Source organism: Chelon labrosus, assembly GCF_963514085.1.
Source record: "Chelon labrosus genome assembly, chromosome: 20".
NCBI lineage: Eukaryota > Metazoa > Chordata > Actinopteri > Mugiliformes > Mugilidae > Chelon > Chelon labrosus.
The window spans coordinates 242431-265000 of NC_140353.1; the positions used below are offsets into that span (position 1 = coordinate 242431).

At 48.0% G+C, this 22570-nt stretch overlaps 1 protein-coding gene across 1 annotated transcript in view; it reads left to right on the forward strand.

The window, feature by feature from the left end:
• The first annotated feature begins 63 nt into the window (after positions 1 to 63).
• The window catches only part of mipol1 (mirror-image polydactyly 1), a 26435-nt gene continuing 3928 nt past the window's right edge, over positions 64 to 22570 (forward strand). Inside the window, 12 exon segments of the mRNA XM_084568566.1 lie at positions 64 to 227; positions 4873 to 4964; positions 8891 to 8942; positions 9354 to 9391; positions 9475 to 9763; positions 10744 to 10837; positions 10924 to 11029; positions 12262 to 12388; positions 14526 to 14559; positions 15323 to 15493; positions 19682 to 19735; positions 21830 to 21924. Of these exon segments, the coding sequence (XP_084424692.1) occupies positions 4955 to 4964; positions 8891 to 8942; positions 9354 to 9391; positions 9475 to 9763; positions 10744 to 10837; positions 10924 to 11029; positions 12262 to 12388; positions 14526 to 14559; positions 15323 to 15493; positions 19682 to 19735; positions 21830 to 21924 (1070 nt within the window). The 5' untranslated portion in view covers positions 64 to 227; positions 4873 to 4954.

A 22570-nucleotide genomic window follows, 5' to 3' on the forward strand; every position in this document is an offset into this window, starting at 1 on the left:
TCCGGTACGACAGGTGGCGGGAAGCAGCCGTCAGTCAACTTATTTTCAACCGAAGAAGAAGAAGGACGGAAGCAGTAGAAGAAGAAGTGACTGAGTTTGTGTTGTTTCTCTTTCGGCTTCAAACTTAGTTTGAAACTTAAAAACAAACAGAACCTTAAAGAACCGGAACCAAAGGACTGAAGCGTGTGTTTCTCCGGGACGGAACCGGGACGGGACGGCGATACTCGGTGAGTTTAGAGGCGGTTGTTGGTTGTAGAACCGGTGACGGTACTGTAGAGCTGTAAGCTAACAGCTAACAGCTAACAGCTAACAGCTAACAGGCTAACAGCATAGACTCTACATAAAGAAGGTAGCTAAGAGCATAGCTATCAGGTTAGCAGCTAACATGTTAGCAGCTAGCATGTTAGCAGCTAACATGTTAGCAGCTAACCTGATAGCTAACAGCTGCCAGTGATTTACTGAGGCGGAAATAAAACGTGTTTACAGTACAGAAGCTTTTATTGTGAAAAGCTTCCGGTGTTGTGATTTGATTTACAGTTGAACTAATTCGTTTAGTTATTAAATTAAAGTATCTGAACATTTAAATATGACAGAAAACAACAGATGAATGATTTATAGACGCTCAAATGTCAAACAGTAGATTTTCTTTCTAAACTGAATGAAAGTTAAAACTTCATTAATTAATCAGATTGATTAGTTGATTGAACCGGGTTCTGGTTTCTGTCTGGTTCTGGCTTCGATTCACCTCAGGACCAGAGTCTGTGATTGGTCGTCTGTGATTGGTCGTCTGTGATTGGTCTGTCCTGTCTTCAGAAGGAAACCAGGAGATGAAATTTTTACCCACAATTCATGTGGATTTGATATTAGGCGTGTTCTGACTTGACTTGACATGATGCATGCTGGGTAGAACAAGTTCATTTTAACCAATCATATTCGAGGTCTATGAGCATGAACTACCCAGCATGCATCACGTCAAGTCAGATCTGCATGAAGTCAGAGCCGGTCTACGGAGAGCCTTCCCACTCTCTATTAAGTCCCATTGTAACGAATTGTGGTTGCAGTTCCACCAGATTTCCACTGGGGGCGATCGCCATGAGTGCAACATGAATGGGACTCTATGGAGCTAAACGGCTAAATGTGTCTCTTTCACCCGATTGTCGTTGAGAAATCTCAGATTTGATTGTAGGTTTTGCAAGTTCAACATGGGTTATAGGTCAAAAGTTGAATGAACGAGAACTTATGTCCTTTCGTTTTCTTACAGGTTGAGTTGTTGTTGCCCATAACACGCTAGCATTGTGCTAATGAACGCTGATTGGTCAGTGAAGGACTGATTACGACCAGATCCCGCTTGACGGCATCGTGGCATCCGAAGCGGGACCAGAATGTTAAGGCGGACTTTTTCACCCAAGTTTTTTTTTTTTCGGCCCGGTCTTTTAAAACAACGAAACAGAAACTCTTCTAGCACGATTATTTACCCGTGTCAGCTGTGTTGTCCATGCCTCAGAGAAAAGAAAGTGCAGAGCGCGAAAGCACCAAAGCAGTGACTGAAGGATTGCCGTAAAGCAGTATCTGGTCGTACGATGTGTATGACGTCATTGACATTTTAAAATACTTTTTAAAGCAAAATAAGTGACTCTAAAAAATCTAACACCCAGCAATGTGTCATTTATTTGCATCTCCTTTCAAATTCAATATTCAAATTACTGCACAAAAAATTATATCCTGAGAAAAGTGGATTTTGAGGGGTACTGCTCCATAGACCGCCATTCATTCTGCACTCGTCCTGAGAGCGCCCTCATATGGAACCAGAGTGGAACTGCAACAGTTCAGAACCCGGAAGTTCAGTGAGAGTGGAACTTCTCCCCATATTAGACGTTCTCTGATGAAGTCGAACGCACCTATTGAAACCCCACCTTTCACTGCTGATTGATCGTCCCCCTGATTGGTCGTCTGTCTGTCTGGCCCTGCTCTCTGATTGGTCGTCTGTCTGTCTGGCCCTGCTCTCTGATTGGTCGTCTGTCTGGCCCTGCTCTCTGATTGGTCGTCTGTCTGGCCCTGCTCTCTGATTGGTCGTCTGTCTGGCCCTGCTCTCTGATTGGTCGTCTGTCTGGCCCTGCCCTCTGATTGGTCGTCTGTCTGTCTGGCCCTGCTCTCTGATTGGTCGTCTGTCTGGCCCTGCTCTCTGATTGGTCGTCTGTCTGGCCCTGCTCTCTGATTGGTCGTCTGTCTGGCCCTGCCCTCTGATTGGTCGTCTGTCTGTCTGGCCCTGCTCTCTGATTGGTCGTCTGTCTGGCCCTGCTCTCTGATTGGTCGTCTGTCTGTCTGGCCCTGCTCTCTGATTGGTCGTCTGTCTGGCCGTGCCCTCTGATTGGTCGTCTGTCTGGCCCTGCCCTCTGATTGGTCGTCTGTCTGTCTGGCCCTGCCCTCTGATTGGTCGTCTGTCTGGCCCTGCCCTCAGACCCTGTCCTCTGATTGGTTGGTAACAGTGTGTGTTTTGTTCTCAGATGTTTGTTCTGAAGAGTCGACCTGCAGCTCTGCAGCTCCTCCGACTGTTTTCTACCAAAACGTTGCCGACTCTGACTCTGTTCACCAAGGTAACGTCCTCAGACTCCAGCTGATCAATAATTCACTGGATGTCACACATAATCAGATTACGTCCTCATACATAATCAGATTACGTCCTCATACATAATCAGATTACGTCCTCATATATAATCAGATTACGTCCTCATACATAATCAGATTACGTCCTCATACATAATCAGATTACGTCCTCATATATAATCAGATCAGACTACGTCCTCATATATAATCAGACTACGTCCTCATATATAATCAGATTACGTCCTCATATATAATCAGATCAGACTACGTCCTCATATATAATCAGACTACGTCCTCATACATAATCAGATTACGTCCTCATATATAATCAGATTACGTCCTCATATATAATCAGATTACGTCCTCATATATAATCAGATTACGTCCTCATACATAATCAGATTACGTCCTCATATATAATCAGATCAGACTACGTCCTCATATATAATCAGACTACGTCCTCATATATAATCAGACTACGTCCTCATATATAATCAGACTACGTCCTCATACATAATCAGATTACGTCCTCATATATAATCAGACTACGTCCTCATATATAATCAGATTACGTCCTCATATATAATCAGACTACGTCCTCATATATAATCAGATTACGTCCTCATATATAATCAGATCAGACTACGTCCTCATATATAATCAGACTACGTCCTCATATATAATCAGATTACGTCCTCATACATAATCAGACTACGTCCTCATATATAATCAGACTACGTCCTCATATATAATCAGATTACGTCCTCATACATAATCAGATTACGTCCTCATACATAATCAGATTACGTCCTCATACATAATCAGATCAGACTACGTCCTCATATATAATCAGATTACGTCCTCATACATAATCAGACTACGTCCTCATACATAATCAGACTACGTCCTCATACATAATCAGATTACGTCCTCATATATAATCAGATTACGTCCTCATATATAATCAGATCAGACTACGTCCTCATATATAATCAGACTACGTCCTCATACATAATCAGATTACGTCCTCATATATAATCAGATTACATGAGGAGTGTCTCTCTGTAGGATCCGTGTCCTCTGTGTGATGAAGCTAAAGAACAGCTGCTGCCGTTCAAACACAGGGTGAGACTCCCGATAGATGTTTACAGGATGGTATGTCGGTCGTCATGGTGACTGTGTCCTAGTAACAAGCGTCTCTGTGTGTCCTCCAGTTTGTCCTGCAGCAGGTGGACATCAGTCTTCCAGAGAACAGGGTGTGGTGGGACAGGTACAGGTGGGACATACCTGTGTTCCACCTGGACGGACAGTTTGTGATGAAACACCGGGTGGACGTCGCCCTGCTGGACAAACTGCTGCAGGACGCAGAGACACTGGAGACATGAGGACATCTTCATCGATTAAGTCACTGACCAATAAACAGAACTGATCAAATATGTGTGTCTGCGCGGTGTCTTCTTTAAGAGTCAAACCGGCCAATCAGAGCAGCCGCTTGGTCAGTTGTTAAAAACCCGGGTCACCTGATCCTGGCAGCTCATTAATATTTCACCAGAGTCTCTGGCCTTCAGCCAATCACTGCTCAGCTCACCTCGTGTGACCAGGAAGTGGTGTAAAGTGTGGTGGTTGCTATGGAGACGTCAGGGGAGGTTTGACGGAGGTGAAGGAGTGTTGATGGCGTCCAGCAGAGCGGTGGACGTTCAGTTTGCTTTACAGAGAGCCAAGAAGAAGATCAGTGAGCTGCAGCAGCAACTGGAGTAAGACACGCCTCCGTCCTCCTCAGCCGTCGGTCCTTAGTCAGAGAGAAGTAGTCATCTGTTTTCTATCGTCAAGGTTTAACGTGTGAGTCAGAACCCAGAGTCACAGTCGGGTCCATGTATCTGGACTCTGACCCAGTTACATGGTCAAGGTTCTGTCTGTCGACCCAGAAACAAGAGACTAAAATAAAAGTCTGAACTCACACCTGCGCTGGTACTGGACCAGGTTCTGTACTGGACCAGGTTCTGGTTGAGAGTAGAACAGTAGAACGGTGTGTGGTGAACCCCGGGTCCTGTCGTGGAACAGATTAAACAGCCAATAAGCTGCAGGCATCATGTGACCTCGGGTCATGTGACCATGTGACTGAGCCTGGTCTGACTGGAACCTGAACCTGAACCAGTCGGACCAGTCGGCGTGCTGAGGTGGTGTCTGTGTGATTCTGTGACTCGATACGAAAGACTCTTTTAACGCAGCTGATCCTGATCCAGGTCTGATCCTGGTTTTATCTTCCAGAGGAACCAGATCAGAGAGTCCAGGCGAGACCGGTCTGTCCTCATGGACGCCCAGCAAGGAGCTCAGGGACTCGCTGGTGGACATGTACAGAGGTAAACACACGTCTCTACTTCCTGTCTGTTTACATGTCAGTACATCCCTGTGATCAGCTGATCAGGGTGGAGTGTAATGAGTCAGTTTGTCCAGTGGGTGGAGCTCCACACCAACACGTCCTCCTGCTACACCTGTTCTAAAGATCATTAAATAATAATCAATAAAGATCATAATCAGAGACGGAGACGAGTGTTAATCACCAGATTAAATCCTGGCTCGTGTTAGTTCGTCTGAAGTGTCTCTGTCCTCTGAGGACGTGTCCTCCATCCTGGCGTCCTCAGTAATCTGCTGAGTAAACGCGTCTCGAGGACGTCGGTATATTTGGACTCTGACTTTATCAGACGTGAAGCTGAGTCTGGATGAAGGCTGCTGGAGATCAGTGGTTACCACGGCAACCGCCACTTTACCTCCACCTCACATGGGAAACAGAAGACCATGGCCTGAGTTTTATTTTGAAGGAGCTACTGTGTTAATACAGAGGTCAGATTGAGTTTTATTTTGAAAGTGCCTCGGTGCTAACGCTGGGGTCAAACAGCTTCAGTCTTTACACACAAGTCAGAGTTTTATTTTGGAGGAGCTCTTGTGTTAGGCCAGAGTTTTATTTTGGAGGAGCTCTTGTGTTAGGTCAGAGTTTTATTCTGAAGGAGCCTGATTCTGATTTCTTGGTCAGAGTTTTATTTTGGAGGAGCCTGATTCTGATTTCTTGGTCAGAGTTTTATTTTGGAGGAGCTCTTGTGTTAGGTCAGAGTTTTATTCTGAAGGAGCCTGATTCTGATTTCTTGGTCAGAGTTTTATTTTGGAGGAGCCTGATTCTGATTTCTTGGTCAGAGTTTTATTTTGGAGGAGCTCTTGTGTTAGGTCAGAGTTTTATTTTGGAGGAGCTCTTGTGTTAGGCCAGAGTTTTATTTTGGAGGAGCTCTTGTGTTAGGTCAGAGTTTTATTTTGGAGGAGCTCTTGTGTTAGGCCAGAGTGTTATTTTGGAGGAGCTCTTGTGTTAGGTCAGAGTTTTATTTTGGAGGAGCTCTTGTGTTAGGTCAGAGTTTTATTTTGAAGGAGCCTGATTCTGATTTCTTGGCCAGATTATTTCCTGTTTTTATTAAACGATGTGTTTCCAGATATTTATCCAGCCGTAGATGGTTGATACTTCAATGACAGGAGAAGAAGAAACAGCAGCAGTAGTTTTTAATTAATTCATCACCCCCACCCGCACCTCCACCCTCCACCCCCCCAGTGGGCCTTGTGATAATCCGTCATCTGCTGGCGTCTCTGGCTCTGATCACTCTCTCATATGAAACAGTATTCTTGGTGCAGCTGGCAGCAGGATGCACGTCACACCCATATGTGTCTTTGTTTGTTTAGTTCTTCTTCTGTGGTGGCAGCGCTTCCTGTGGAGGAAGATAACTCCACCTGTAACAAATATTAATATTCATTTATTCATCTGAGCTCGTTGTGACTTCAGAGTTTAACGTTAAAGTTTAGAAAAGGAAATAAATGATATAATAATAATAAATGACTGAAAGACGTCATGAAGCTGGAGAGAGAGGAGGAGAATGACCAGCAGATGGCAGGAGTGACCTGAGGAGGAAGAGGAGGAGGAGGAGGAGCAGGAGGAGGAGGAGCAGGAGGAACAGGAAGACTGGTTCGTGTTTTATCAGAAACAAGATGGAGGCTGGGACGATGGTCCAGAATGAACCTGGTCAGATTCAACAGAAATCAACAAAGAAGAAGAAAGCCGTGTCTGCTCTCAGTCCTTCACTGATCCTGGTCCTGGTCCTGGTCCAGACCCCAGGATCAGTCTGCACTTGCAGTAGACGGCCCTGGTCCTGGTCCTGGTCCTGGTCCTTGCATGTCTTCATTAAAGTGTCTGAACTAAGACGAGAGAATAAATCAAACGCACCCTGTGGTCAGTGGATTAATGTGGAGACAGGAGACAAAGGACGATGGACTCTGACACTGAATGAGTGGAGACATCATGTGACCAGTGTTTCATCTGCAGAGTGGGTGGTCCCCCCCCCCCACACACACACACACACACTCAGTGTATTGTTAGATGAGGCCTGAAGACTCTGGTTTGTTTGAACAGACTGAGGGAGCTGATGCAGGAATGTGAGGGACAAGTTTAGTTTGACACCAGGGACACATCTGAACCGCGAGGACACGTCTGAACCGTGAGGAGACGTCTGAACCGTGAGGAGACATCTGAACCGTGAGGAGACATCTGAACCGTGAGGACACGTCTGAACCGTGAGGACACGTCTGAACCGTGAGGAGACATCTGAACCGTGAGGACACGTCTGAACCGTGAGGAGACATCTGAACCGTGAGGACACGTCTGAACCGCGAGGAGACGTCTGAACCGTGAGGACACGTCTGAACCGTGAGGAGACATCTGAACCGTGAGGACACGTCTGAACCGTGAGGACACGTCTGAACCGTGAGGAGACATCTGAACCGTGAGGACACGTCTGAACCGTGAGGACACGTCTGAACCGTGGGGACACGTCTGAACCGTGAGGAGACATCTGAACCGTGAGGACACGTCTGAACCGTGGGGACACGTCTGAACCGTGAGGAGACATCTGAACCGTGAGGACACGTCTGAACCGCGGGGACACGTCTGAACCGTGAGGACACGTCTGAACCGTGAGGAGACATCTGAACCGTGAGGAGACATCTGAACCGTGAGGACACGTCTGAACCGCGGGGACACGTCTGAACCGTGGAGCCAGGGTTGATGGTTCATGTCGACGTTTCCTCACAGAAGTGGACAGATGTCAGCCCGGAGGTTCTGTCTCCGTCTTGTCCATGGTCGCCGTGGAGACAGAGAACCAGGGCGTTGATGGTAGTGATCAGCTGATTGATGTTTCCTGTCCTATGAATATACATGTGTGTCCTCTGTACATCGTCTCCTTAATGTCCACATCTAAATTCATGTGCGTGGCGGAGGCGGCGGCGTGGCGGCGGCGGCGTGGAGGCGGCGGCGGGGCAGATCACAGGCGGATTGTGTTGGATTTGAGCTGAAGCCTCTTTAATCATCATAACACCGTCATTAATATTCATGCAGTCAGCTGGAACACCCGACGCTCACCGCTCCAAACTTTCTGCTCAAAATGTATTAAATACAGCTTAAAAAATTAATGGACTTCAGTTTATATTACATGAAGAAGAATGGGGGAGGAGGGGGGACTGCCCCCCCCCCTCCTCCCCCCTCCTCTCCTCATTGGCTCCCGTAGATTGGGCCTCTGATTGGCCTCGGCGTTCTCCCTCTTTTCTGCAGATTTCTTCATCTTTGACGAGACTTCAAAGGCAGCGCGAGGCATGAACGGTCATTTAGAAGGATTTAAGACTTTATCACATCTGTAATTGTACATGAATAATAAGGAGAGACGCCGCGCTCAATTAGCTCTGAGTCCACAAGGAGATCAGAGACAGGGGGGAGGACGGGGGAGGACGGGGGAGGACGGGGGAGGAGGAACAGGACCACAGGAAATGAGAAAAGTTTCAAAGTGAAGAAATGATTCTGTAATAACTGTAATTCACTGTCTCACAACCAGAACCAGAACCAGAACCAGGATCAGGTCTAGGATCAGGATCAGGTCTAGAACCAGGATCAGGTCTAGGATCAGGATCAGGTCTAGAACCAGGATCAGGTCTAGAACCAGGATCAGGTCTAGGATCAGGATCAGGTCTAGAACCAGGATCAGGTCTAGAACCAGGATCAGGTCTAGGATCAGGTCTGTGGTTGTAGCTGAGGGTGAAGCCTGAAACTGTTGTAATCACACCTGAGCCGCTGCTCTCTGATTGGTCGCTTAGTTATCGAGACGTTAACGGTCTTTAATGAGGAGGTGGCTCTGATGAGGACAGAGAGACAGACAGGTGGACAGAGAGACAGGTGGATGTGTAACGGTGTCTTGTCTCTTCCCAGCTAATCCCAGAGTGAACGTGGAGCTACGACAGCGTCTACCTTCACCTGACAGGTAGGAGGAGTTACCTGTTCATCAGCCGATCACACAACTCACCTGTCCTCACCTGTCCTCACATGTCCTCACCTGTCCTCACCTGTCCTCGCCTATCCTCACCTGTCCTCACATGTCCTCACCTGTCCTCACCTGTCCTCACATGTCCTCACCTGTCCTCACCTGTCCTCGCCTATCCTCACATGTCCTCACCTGTCCTCACATGTCCTCACCTGTCCTCACCTGTCCTCGCCTGTCCTCACCTGTCCTCACATGTCCTCACCTGTCCTCACCTGTCCTCACATGTCCTCACCTGTCCTCACCTGTCCTCACCTCTGATGGTCAACTATGTACTATAAATAAACTATAACTAAACTAATAGATAAACAAAGAGGCGGAGTTACTTCACATTGTTTCTGATGTTGTTTACAGACCAGGAACCAAAGACACAGAGAACACCTGGACACAAGGTATCATCATCATCATCATCATCATCATCATCATCATCATCATCATCATCATCTCATTTTATTTCCATCTCTCTCTCTTTCAGCTCCTCACCTCCTCCAGGATCTGTCCATCCCGTGCTCCCCCTCCCCTCCGTCTTACAGGAGGTCTGTCTCTCCTCCTCCTGTCTCCCCCCTCCTCCAGAGGAGGTCTGTCTCTCCTCCTGTCTCCCCTCCGTCCTCCAGGACACCAGGAGGTGTGGGGACAATGGAGGAGGACCGGTTCCCCAGCAGAGGCCCCTCTCCTCGGGCAGAGAGCTGCAGAGACGAGGGTGGAGCGTCCAGAGGTCCAGGTAGTCCCTCGGTCAGAAGACACCTGGTCCCTGGTGGAGACAGGTGAGAGGGTGGTGGAGGTGACAGGTGTTCCAGAGCTATAGATTCCTCCCGGGCTCCTCTCTGGGAGGATTAATGTGATATGATGTGATATGTTTAGAGCCTCTCCGCGCTGACATTTATTAAAAAGTTTATTGCTTTTCATTAAACTCTCAGCTTTCTTTAGATTCTCTAATTCTCTGTTTTTTCTGTTTCTTTTGTCTCTTTTGATGCATTTTCTAATAAATTAGAGGATGAGTTGCATCACTGAGAGAAATGTGAGCGATTCAATTTAGATTTGATTTGATTAGCCGGCGCGTTGGAGGGCGAGACGGAAATAGACGGCTAGTAAAGGCAGCAGGTTGATTATAAAGTCAGAAACAGTCAATTACAGAAGACAGTGTCTTATTTACCCGCTTTATTACGCTAAGAAGCAGCCTGACCTTTAAGGTGATATGAGAGAATTACAGGAGAACATCAGGCGCTGCTTATTAAACCTGCTCCTGCTCCTCATATCTGATAATGTGAGGCCGCGACCCCACGTTAGAACACCTGACCTGACTACACACAGGTGACTGAATGAAACGCACCCAGAGCCACCGACCCACCGTCCTCGTCCCCGTCCCCGTCCTCGTCCTCATCCTGGGCCATCAACACTTTATTCACTGATACAAAGACAAACTCGGCTTCACAGCTGGAGCGCCGTCGTCTTTCACCAAACTGGTTCAGCGTCTGTAAATATTTTCTGTACTGTTCGTTTACTCCTTTTTATTTTATTTTAGATTTTCTTGTCTTGTTTCTATATTTATGAACTTATCTTGGTTCTGATCCAGAGAATAAAATACCTGCATCACCTGGACGGTCCTCCAACCAATCAGAGACGTTAAAACTAATCATCTCTGGTTCATCTTTATGAAGGAGCTGCAGCCTGGATGTTCAGGAAGGATTAAATAATTAAAGACCAGTTAGTCATCAGCTGATTGTTTCATCACATGTCTCCTCAGTCCTCGTCTCATCTCAGCATCGACTCTGGACCGAGACAAGAACGTCTCTCTGCTGCTGAAGGAGCTGGACGCTCTGAGAGAGATCAACGTCAAGGTAAACGTCCTCATGTACGACAAACAGAACCGGGCCGAGCCGAGCCGAGCCGAGCCGGTTCTAAAGAACCAGAGTCTGTGTTTCAGCTTCAGGAGCAGCTGGTCCAGAAAGAGAAGGAGCTGCAGAGCAGGGAGGTGGAGGAGGAGCTGAGGGAGGAGCAGAGGGAGGCCCGGGACTGGGGGAGAGCTGCAGGTGAGGGGGGGGGGGGGGGGGGGTTTATGAAACAGTTTACTCTCCTCTTAATCAGCTCTGATCCGACGTCGACTCGTCCAATATTTGAATCTTTTTCCTGCACACAGTAATTAGAACAACAGCGCGGTAACGAGGTGGCGGTTAACGAGGCCGGTGTTGGTTTAACAGAACAATGTGTGTTTGTGTGAGTTTAACCAGCGATCTGTGTTGATTCAGCGCCGTGTGTTGCTATTAAACAGTTTAATCCAGATGGATTATCAGAGAACCACTAACACTCCCTCCACAAGAATCCTCAGCACACACCAACCAGGAGAAGACATGTTCCTCTTCCTGTCTGAGGTGGAACGATCAGAAAACTGAGTTTAATAGAAACAACTGTTTGATCAGCTGAGTCGTTCTCAGGCCTCGTTCAGACCTCACATCAGCACCTGGTCTCACCTGGTCTCACCTGGTCTCACCTGGTCTCACCTGTCCATCCACCTGGTCATCCACCTGGTCTCACCTGGTCTCACCTGTCCATCCACCTGGTCTCACCTGGTCTCACCTGGTCTCACCTGTCCATCTACCTGGTCTTAATATAAATGTGTCTCCACATGCGTCCCCAGCCAGCACTTGAGATCTGATCTCAGTTTGTGTGTCTGTAAATCAGCAGCGCCATCATGTGGTCAGTAGAATATTGTAGCAGCTGCTGTCTCTAATGGATCTCTACCTACCGCTGGATCAGAACCATCAACAGCTGCTGGTTGACTTGGAGACATGATCCAGATGTTGGAACCAGATGGAAAGACTCTCACATGATAAGATCTGATTTATTTTAGAGACAAAGACTCAGATTAGACCTGAACCCTGGAAGCTTCATCCTCAGAGGAACCAGGTCTGTGATGAGGAGCTGTCCATCAACCAATGAACTCATTTAATTAATCAGCTGATAAACTCGTCTGAGACTCATCTCAACATCTCAAACTCTTCATTCACTGATTTTATTAAAGAAGCTGCAGAGTTTTAGTTTCATCTTCTTTTTGTTCTGATATGGAAACGAAACAAACGTCTGAGACACAACTAACACCTCCTCCTCCTCCTCCTCCTCCTCCTCCATCCTCCCTCTCCTCCTCCTCCTCCTCCTCCTCCTCCATCCTCCCCCTCCTCCTCCTCCTCCTCCATCCTCCATCCTCCATCCTCCTCCTCCCTCCTCCATCCTCCTCCATCCTCCTCCTCCTCCTCCTCCTCCTCAGTGGTGTTAGAGGAGGTGCTGGCAGCTCAGAAGGACAGAGACCAGGCTGTGATGTCACGTCTGCTGTTGGCCAATCAGGAGAGAGATGAGGCTCTGACTCTGGCTCGTCGTCTCCAGGAAGCTGCTCAGTAATTATTATTATTATTATTATTATTATTATTATTATAACATGTGGTCACGTATCAGGTGACTGGTTAAAGTGTTTCTACAGAGGCAGCAGGGTTGTTTGTTTGTTTGTTTGTTTGTTTGTTTATTTGTTTATAAACAGTCTCAGTTTGTTTCCTCTGAGGAGGATCTTTACCTCCTCCTCCTCCTCCTCCTCCTCCTCCTCCTCTTCCTCCTCCTCCTCCTCTTCCTCCTCCTCCTCCTCCTCCTCCTCCTCCTCTTCATTATAACCTCCTCAGTCTTGTTAACGGCTGTGAAATGAGCTCTTTCTCCTCAAGGAGCAGCCAAATAGACCAGAAAATCTAATTAGAGATACCCCCCCCCCCCCCCCCCCCCCCATCCTCACCCCCCAGGATGAGAGGGTAATTGATATTGGAGGCCACAGTCTTTATGAGGGACAGAATATGGAGGAGCATGTTCCATCTGTCAGGACTCAGTGTGCGTGTGCGTGTGCGTGTGTGTGTGTGTGTAGGTTTTTCTTTTTATCCACATTTTATTCTTCAAACAAAATCAGCCGACGTTTCGTTTCATAATCATTCCTGGATTTATTAATTGATTAGTTTATTCATTTGTTGGTCGGTTAATTAATGAACTGGTTTATTAATTGGTTTTATAAAAGGAACATTGAACGCGTTCAAACCATTTTTTTTTTTTTTACTGCTAAAAACAAAAAATCTGACGTTTGCAGAAACTTGATGAAGATACTGAAAACGCTCATGAATATTAATTAGTGATATTTAACGTTAAACCAGGAGCTGGTTCAGTTTCTGTGGTGGTCACATGAATCAGTCTAGACCCGGTTCAGCCTCGTCCCACTTCCTGTCCCACAGCCAGAGTCTGGTCTCCGTGGCAACAGGTCCAGTGTTCTGAGCTGAGTTTGATTCAGAGATCAGGAGGACCCCGATCAGGTGTTGGTCCTCCTCTCTAAGGATCCGACCCGTTAGAACCGATCCAGACCTGGTGAGAACCGGGACCAGTGTGTGTGATGGTGCGTTCAGGGGACAGGATCTTTGTAGTTCTGGTTTAGTCTCAGGGTTCTGACAGAGTTAAAGTTTCTCGACGTTTCTGCAGCTCTGATGAATTCATGTGAAACTTTTCAGCGGTTTATTCTCTCCTGGATCAGCTGATCCCACTAATGGCTGCCAGCGGCGTCTTTCTGCCGAGTGGAGGTGTGTGGGGGTGTTAATGACGGCGGAGCGGCGAGCCGAGCCGAGCCGGGCTGAGCCGGGCTGGATGGGCTGTAAGCAGGGTGTTAGAGGAGCTTTATTGGAGGCGGCCGGTCTTTCATTACCTGCTGTTCCCTGCAGAGCGCAGCCGCCTCGGCCACCTTATTACAGTTTATTACAGCAAAACAGCAGCAGCTAAATGAAAAGAGCTTCCCAGTGGAGGCAGAGGATCAGCTAGTTACCAGCTGCACGTCCACCAGCCCGCCGCCGACTCGGACGCCATCACACAATTAGACCCACAGTTTCAGATGGACTTCAGGGAGCTCAGGAGGAAATTACTGCACAGCTGCTGCAGCGGCGCTCGGGTCATCTCAGCTCTGGTCCAACTTTAATTTGGTCAGCGGCAGGAAGACGAGTCGAGGACCTGCACTCGCTCCTTCAGGCCTCGACTCGTCCTCCTCTCCTCACACATCTTTATCTGCTAGATTCACACCTGCTTCATTCTACCTGGACTCTTTATAGAACTCCACGCTGTCAGCCTGTAGCTGCTGGATTCTGTCTTCAGCTGTAGATACCAATAAATAAATGAATCAAAGAACACTCTGTGACATTACAAATCAACATTCGTCTTCCACTTTAGTTTTCAAAAACATTTTTAAAATATTTTTTAAACATTTTTAGGCGCTAGCTGTCTACGCTAACGGTTAGCTAGGAAGTCACAGGGTTAGCTCGCTGCTAGCTAGCAGCTGGAGCTCAACTAAACGTTTACATGAATAAAAAAGAGAACGAAAGATGAACTGAAGTCTGTGAACTGGTGAATATATATTTTTAATCTTTAATAAAAGACAAACAGGGAAAAAAAAGAAAAGCAAAAACTAAAGAAAACACAGATCAGCTTCCGTCACTGACCTTCACTTCCTGTCTGTGTCTTCAGGTCGGAGGACGTGGACCTGGACAACTCTGACACGGTACATCACCCCCTGGTTCCTGGTTACAGGTCCAGATCTGATCCACCACCTGGTTACGGGTCCAGATCTGATCCACCACCTGGTTCCTGGTTCCTGGTTCAGATCTGATCCATCACCTGGTTCCTGGTTCAGATCTGATCCACCACCTGGTTCCTGGTTCAGATCTGATCCATCACTTGGTTCCTGGTTCCTGGTTCAGATCTGATCCATCACCTGGTTCCTGGTTCAGATCTGATCCACCACCTGGTTCCTGGTTCAGATCTGATCCATCACTTGGTTCCTGGTTCCTGGTTCAGATCTGATCCACCACCTAGTTCCTGGTTCTGATCTGATCCATCACCTGGTTCCTGGTTTAGATCTGATTCATCACTTGGTTCCTGGTTCCTGGTTCAGATCTGATCCACCACCTGGTTCCTGGTTCAGATCTGATCCATCACCTGGTTCCTGGTTCAGATCTGATTCATCACCTGGTTCCTGGTTCCTGGTTCAGATCTGATCCACCACCTGGTTCCTGGTTCAGATCTGATCCATCACCTGGTTCCTGGTTCCTGGTTCAGATCTGATCCATCACCTGGTTCCTGGTTCAGATCTGATCCACCACCTGGTTCCTGGTTCCTGGTTCCTGGTTCAGATCTGATCCATCACCTGGTTCCTGGTTCAGATCTGATCCACCACCTGGTTCCTGGTTCCTGGTTCAGATCTGATCCACCACCTGGTTCCTGGTTCCTGGTTCTGATCACCTCTCCATGTTTGTGACCTTCAGGATGTGGACGAGCTGCTTCGCTGCATCTGCGATGCTGACTCGGCCCAGGAAGTCCAGCAGTTCGGCTCGGTTCTGGTCCAGCGTCTACGTTTGGCGCGCCAACGACGCCATGACATCACGGCTCAGGAGATGAAGGCAGTGATGGAGGAGAGGGACGAATCCGTGGCCAAGGTGAGTCACCTGTCCTCTGGTTTGTGATGGGTGGAGGAGTCTGACCCGGATCAGAACCCAGACCCCCCAGCCGGGCTCAGCTCTGGGAACCAGCTTGATTAAATAAAAACAAGAGACCCGTCTCCACCTGACGACCCTGACGAGTGTCTCTGAGTCTGAGGTGGGGGCTGGTGGGGGCTGGTTGAGGACTGGTGGGGGCTGGTTGAGGGCTGGTGGGGGCTGGTTGGGGCTGGTTGAGGACTGGTGGGGGCTGGTTGAGGGCTGGTTGAGGACTGGTGGGGGCTGGTTGAGGGCTGGTGGGGGCTGGTGGGGGCTGGTTGGGGCTGGTTGAGGACTGGTGGGGGCTGGTTGAGGGCTGGTGGGGGCTGGTTGGGGGTCGGAGGCCAGTGATCTGTGACGTCATAATGTGAAAGCTGATCAGCTGATATATTTCTGATCCATCCTCTGATCATGACTAAACAAACTGAACAACATAGACGACTGCGTCCCGGGATCCTCACGCTCTGATTGGTCCAAAGCCTTTTGGTCGAAGGTCCGTGTGGAGTCATGTGATCATCAGATGACGATAAACTCTCAGTAAATAATCAAGAAGTTGAGCTGATTCTCCGTCTGATTAAAAAGTTTAAAGTTTGAAGAAGAAAATCCAGATTGGTTCCCTCTCTCTTCTGGAGGCTGATTATTATCGAAGTTCACTTCACAGAGTTTATTACCAAAACCTGCAGAGTGCTGGATTTATTACCCACAATTCATCTGGATTCATATACCGCTCTCTGTGGGAGGATGTGGGGGGGGGGGGGAGGGGGGCTGAGAAAGTAGAAATGAAAAGAGATGAGAAGTCTGACTGATGGAGGATGACGGGGGGGTGATCTAAGGGTGAGGTGGGGGGGCTCCCAGCATGCCATGCGGCAGCTCACTGCCTCAGAGACTCCGCCTCCTCCTGATGTGAATCAGATCAGAAGCCTTCATCTGTTCCCTCACTGTGACTGACAGGCTGCCGTCGCCATGGAAACGGATCTGCAGCAGCACAGTTGGTAACCATGGCAACTAGAGTCAGGCCAGCAGGATGACTGGATGATGAAGAAGTGAAGAAGTGAAGTGATGAAGAGATGCTACAGTCGACATGTGAAGGAGGCTGGAAGGAGACGTGGTGGATGTAGAGACGCTCTGATGTTGATACACCTGATCAGGTGGAAGAGTGGGAGGAGCCTCAAGTAACTGTCTCCATGAGTTTGCCCCACCAAACGTCCTCTAACGTCCCATAACATCCTGTAACATCCTGTAACGTCCCATAACATCCTGTAACATCCTGTAACATCCTGTAACATCCTGTAACGTCCTGTAACGTCCTGTAACGTCCTGTAACATCCCGTTAACACCCTGTAACAACCTGTAACATCCCGTTAACACCCTGTAACGTCCCGTTAACACCCTGTAACATCCTGTAACTTCCTGTAACATCCCGTTAACACCCTGTAACAACCTGTAACATCCCGTTAACACCCTGTAACATCCCGTTAACGTCCCGTTAACACCCTGTAACTTCCTGTAACATCCCGTTAACACCCTGTAACATCCTGTAACATCCCGTTAACACCCTGTAACGTCCTGTAACATCCTGTAGCATCCCGTTAACATCCCGTTAACACCCTGTAACAACCTGTAACATCCCGTTAACACCCTGTAACTTCCTGTAACACCCTGTAACTTCCCGTTAACACCCTGTAACTTCTGTAACAACCTGTAACATCCCGTTAACGTCTCGTTAACACCCTGTAACTTCCTGTAACACCCTGTAACATCCCGTTAACACCCTGTAACTTCTGTAACAACCTGTAACATCCCGTTAACACCCTGTAACTTCCTGTAACAACCTGTAACATCCCGTTAACACCCTGTAACTTCCCGTTAACACCCTGTAACTTCCTGTAACAACCTGTAACATCCCGTTAACACCCTGTAACATCCCGTTAACACCCTGTAACATCCCGTTAACACCCTGTAACTTCTGTAACAACCTGTAACATCCCGTTAACACCCTGTAACTTCCTGTAACAACCTGTAACATCCCGTTAACACCCTGTAACATCCCGTTAACACCCTGTAACTTCCTGTAACAACCTGTAACATCCCGTTAACACCCTGTAACATCCCGTTAACACCCTGTAACTTCCCGTTAACACCCTGTAACTTCCTGTAACATCCCGTTAACACCCTGTAACATCCTGTAACATCCCGTTAACATCCCGTTAACACCCTGTAACATCCTGTAACATCCCGTTAACATCCCGTTAACACCCTGTAACATCCCGTTAACATCCCGTTAACACCCTGTAACTTCCTGTAACATCCCGTTAACATCCCGTTAACACCCTGTAACAACCTGTAACATCCCGTTAACACCCTGTAACTTCCTGTAACATCCCGTTAACACCCTGTAACTTCCTGTAACACCCTGTAACATCCCGTTAACGTCCCGTTAACACCCTGTAACTTCCTGTAACACCCTGTAACACCCTGTAACGCCCTGTAACATCCCGTTAACACCCTGTAACTTCCTGTAACATCCCGTTAACACCCTGTAACTTCCTGTAACACCCTGTAACATCCCGTTAACACCCTGTAAACAGCCTGTAACTTCCCGTTAACACCCTGTAACGCCCTGTAACATCCCGTTAACACCCTGTAACTTCCTGTAACATCCCGTTAACACCCTGTAACTTCCTGAAACACCCTGTAACATCCCGTTAACGTCCCGTTAACACCCTGTAACACCCTGTAATACCCTGTAACGCCCTGTAACACCCTGTAACGCCCTGTAACATCCCGTTAACACCCTGTAACTTCCTGTAACACCCTGTAACATCCTGTAACATCCTGTTAACAGCCTGTAACTTCCCGTTAACACCCTGTAACGCCCTGTAACATCCCATTAACACCCTGTAACGTCCTGTAACATCCCGTTAACACCCTGTAACGTCCCGTTAACACCCTGTAACGTCCTGTAACATCCCGTTAACACCCTGTAACTTCCTGTAACATCCCGTTAACACCCTGTAACGCCCTGTAACGTCCTGTTAATACCCTGTAACATCCCGTTAACACCCTGTAACTTCCTATAACGACCTGTAACAACCAGTGTCGTGATGCGCCTGTACTCATAGAGCTGTACTTTTAGTTGTAGCTGGTTAATGAACCTATAGATGTGGAGTAAACCTTGACTTTTCCTGGCTCCGCCCCCGTGGCCCATGACCCCGCCCTCCACCCCCTCTCCACAGCTTCCATTAACCCCACATAACTCACCGTGGAATCGGCATCAGCCGGCCTACTGCCTCTAACCCCCACCAATATCGGCGCGTCGCCATCTTTTAACTCCCCGCCCCTCGTCGCTAACACCACCCCTCCACGGTAACACCTTAATCCCGCCCTCACTCTGCTGCAGCGCCGCGCTGAAATATGTTTCAAATGCTGCTGTAATCCTCGGAGGAGAAGAAGAATAGAGAGAGCACTCCACGCTGGAGGATTCCTCTCCTCCCCCCCGCCGCTCGCCGATCCCTCGCTCCCTCTCCTCATCTCTCAGGGATTATCTCGCCCTGCAGCCGGGGCTTCTGGGAAATATTAGAAAAGAGGGGGAGGGCCGTTCCTGAGTGCATTCAGTTGCCGCCTACCTCTCTCCACCGCTCTCTCTCCCCGGCCGGCTCATATGGCAACTTCTTATTGAGTTAATATCAGGTAATTACAAGTTATTACAGCTTGTTACCACTCACCTGGAGGGTTGTGGGTTTGATTCCTTTAAAGGACGAGTTTTACTGAGTCGACACAAACCGCTGGAGTCCATGGGGTCAGAGGAAAGGGTTCAACGTTATGGTTTAGTTAACGCCGAACAAAAGTGATGATCAGCAGCTCAGTCATTGATCCTTCAGTGTCGGTGACGGTTCAGTCCTCACATCAAACCTCCTGACGTCTCCACATCAGAGACAACGAGCAGCGTCTGCTTTAAACTACAGAGGACAGACAGGAAGCTGGTCACATGACCTGAGCTGTCAGTCAAAACAAACAAACAAACAAACAAACTCAGACAGGAAGACAAGTTTGACTCAGAAGTATCACTAACAGCTGATCACTAACAGCTGATCACTAACAGCTGATCACTAACAGCTGATCACTAACAGCTGATGTCTCTGTCCTCAGTGTAAACTGCTGGAGCATGACCTGGTCCAGGAGCGACGGCCGGTGGTGAACGAGGTAAAGTCTTAATGTTTTAATGTTGTTTGGTTCTTCTCTAGAGGAAGAACAGATGGTGAAATGAATCATGGGAAAATCCTCCTCCTCCTTCTCCTCCTCCTCCTCTTCCTCCTCCTCCTCCTCCTATTCCTCTCCCTCCTCCTCTTCCTCCTCCTCTTCCTCCTCTTCCTCCTCTTCCTCCTCCTATTCCTCTCCCTCCTCCTCTTCCTCTTCCTCTTCCTCCTCCTCCTCCTCCTCTTCCTCCTCCTCCTCTTCCTCTTCCTCTACCTCTTCCTCCTCCTCCTCTTCCTCTTCCTCTACCTCCTCCTCCTCCTCCTATTCCTCTTCCTCCTCCTCTTCCTCCTCCTCCTCTGTGATAATTAAAGCTCCCCCTCCTGTCCTCCCCCGTCATCCTCTTCCTCACCTCCGTATCCTTTTGTTGACCTTCACTCTTCATGTTAAAGGTCAAAGCCCTTTTCTTTCATTCACCCTCACCTTCTCTCTCTCTCTCTCTCTCTCCCCCCCCCCCCCCCCCCCCCCCCCTCCCACCTCCTCGTCCACCTCCTGTCCTGTTCCTCCTCTCCACTAATTAAAGACTCGTCTCATTTTCTCCTCCTCCCCCTCTGGTTGACCTTAACTCCTCATGTTAAAGGTCATCTCTCCGTCGCTGCCGCCGCTCGTCGCCTCATTTGGAAATTATTCTGATTAATAAGTCGGAGCTCGTTTGAAGGTTCTCGTCCGGCCCGGCTGGAGAAGACACATATTGACTCTGGGTTTGGTTTCTCTTTTGATGTCTCACTTTAAACTCTCAGACCTTGAGGGCTGTAATTAGCATAGAGGAGGAGGAGGAGGAGGAGGAGGAGGTCAGGGTCGGCCTGTAATCTCTGCTGGAGTCGACCTCCACACAGTTCGTCCAAAGACTCGATGAGAGGCAGCGTCCTGGTTCGATCCCTGCAGGAGGAGGAGGACGGCCATGTTGTTATTTTAGACTCGATAGAAAACCAGCAGCAGCGTGTTTCTGTCTGAGATTCAACTGAGTTTTACTTGAGGAATGAAATTATTAACACAGACGAAACTGAAGGAAACAGAAGTGGGACGAACATGAAACCCTGAGGAACCCCAGACAGCAGCAGTCCTTCAGGATGGACCGACGTCAAACCAACGTCCTCTGACCAGGGACGTTTGTCTGGAGTCTCTCTGTTGGGAACTGATTCTGCTCCTGTAAAATCTGCTGAACCAATCAGATCGTGTGGGCGGGGCTTAATGTGGTGATGGACAGAAGAGTAACAGTAGCCGTAGACGTCATGTGATTAGTTTAAATGTCTCTGACTGGTTGGAGGACTGTCCAGGTGGATTATAAAACTCTTCATATGTCCAAACTCAGTTCTTCTCAGAGTCTATTTCATGATGAGAAAATAAAATACGTCTGCATCAGCTGGATAGTCTTCTGAACGATCTGATTGGCCCGTCAGATGTTTGCTGGTGCAGAATCGGTTCCCAGCAGAGAGACTCCAGAACAACTTTCCTTTTATAAAACATCTGGTTGAGTTAAAGCTGAGACAAAGACATCTGGACTTCCTCCAAGTCTTCAGCTGATTACAGCCCTGAAGGTCACAAGACTAGAGTCTGGTAATGGCCTGATACTCACCTGGACCTGGACCTGGACCTGGAGGATAAATACTGATTTAATAATTAAATTAATAATAATTCGTGCAACAACATTTCTCCTGGAGATGTTCTCTGAAGCGTCTGATTCCCAGAATGCACCTGGAGTGTGAGCGTAGTGATACGCTGCTGTTATTAAAGCAGCAACACTCCAACACCTCGTTATGAAGTGAGTCGACACTCATGTTCGTTAATTAGTCAATTAGTTAATTAATCCTTTATTTGATCAGACGCTCTCACTGAGATCCAGCGCTTGATCTCTGTTCACGGCTCGTTACAGAACAAACACACGACCACCACGAGCTCTGCTTCACCGGGGTCTGTGATTGGTTGATTGGTTGATTGGTTGATTGATTGGTTGATTGACAGGTGGCACAGCTATCAGCAGCGTCTTTGGTGAAATGCGTTCTGGGATATGTGGTGTAATTGACATGTGTCTGGTGTCATCAGGAGGAGCTGCTGAGGCTGCAGAGGGAGAGAGACAGAGCTGTGGAGGACAGACGGCGGCTGGAGGCGGAGCTTCAGGAGCTACGAGCCAATCACAGGTCAGAATATTAAAGAGCAACAAATCACGTCTCAGGAGCAACGACGTTGTCCAACAAACACAACATGAAGAATTTAATTTATGGGGTCATTAAATATAAAGAAGAGAATTAAATGATGAATAAATATAAAACTATAACAACTTAAATAAAATAAACATCCAGAGTCTGTTCAGTCTCTCGACTTCATGTCTTCAGTTTTCTGCTCAGATCATTTTGTCTTTTTCATCATCTGCCGTCGTTGGAGGTTGACAGAGAGACATCATGTTATTATGGATCCTCCTGTAAATACAGCCACTGAATTCATCTTATTTAATTAAAAACGATTCATTTAAACGTCTTTGATCACTTTGACTTCAGCTTTGTTTGTCTTTATCCAAGCGTGGGACAGACAGAAGACACAGAGACAAAAGACAAAAGATTAAAATAATAAAATAAACATTAAAATAATGAGTGAGTGAGTCGTCTGAGTCCAGAGAGAAGCTGCAGCAGAATCAAATCTGTCCACGCTGACCAGGCTGTGAGTCTCCATAAATCATGAGGATTGAGGCTGAATGCCTGCAGAGACACCGGGGGAGACGGGGGGAGACGAGGGGGGAGACGAGGGGGGAGACGGGGGGAGACGAGGGGAGACGGGGGGGGAGACGGG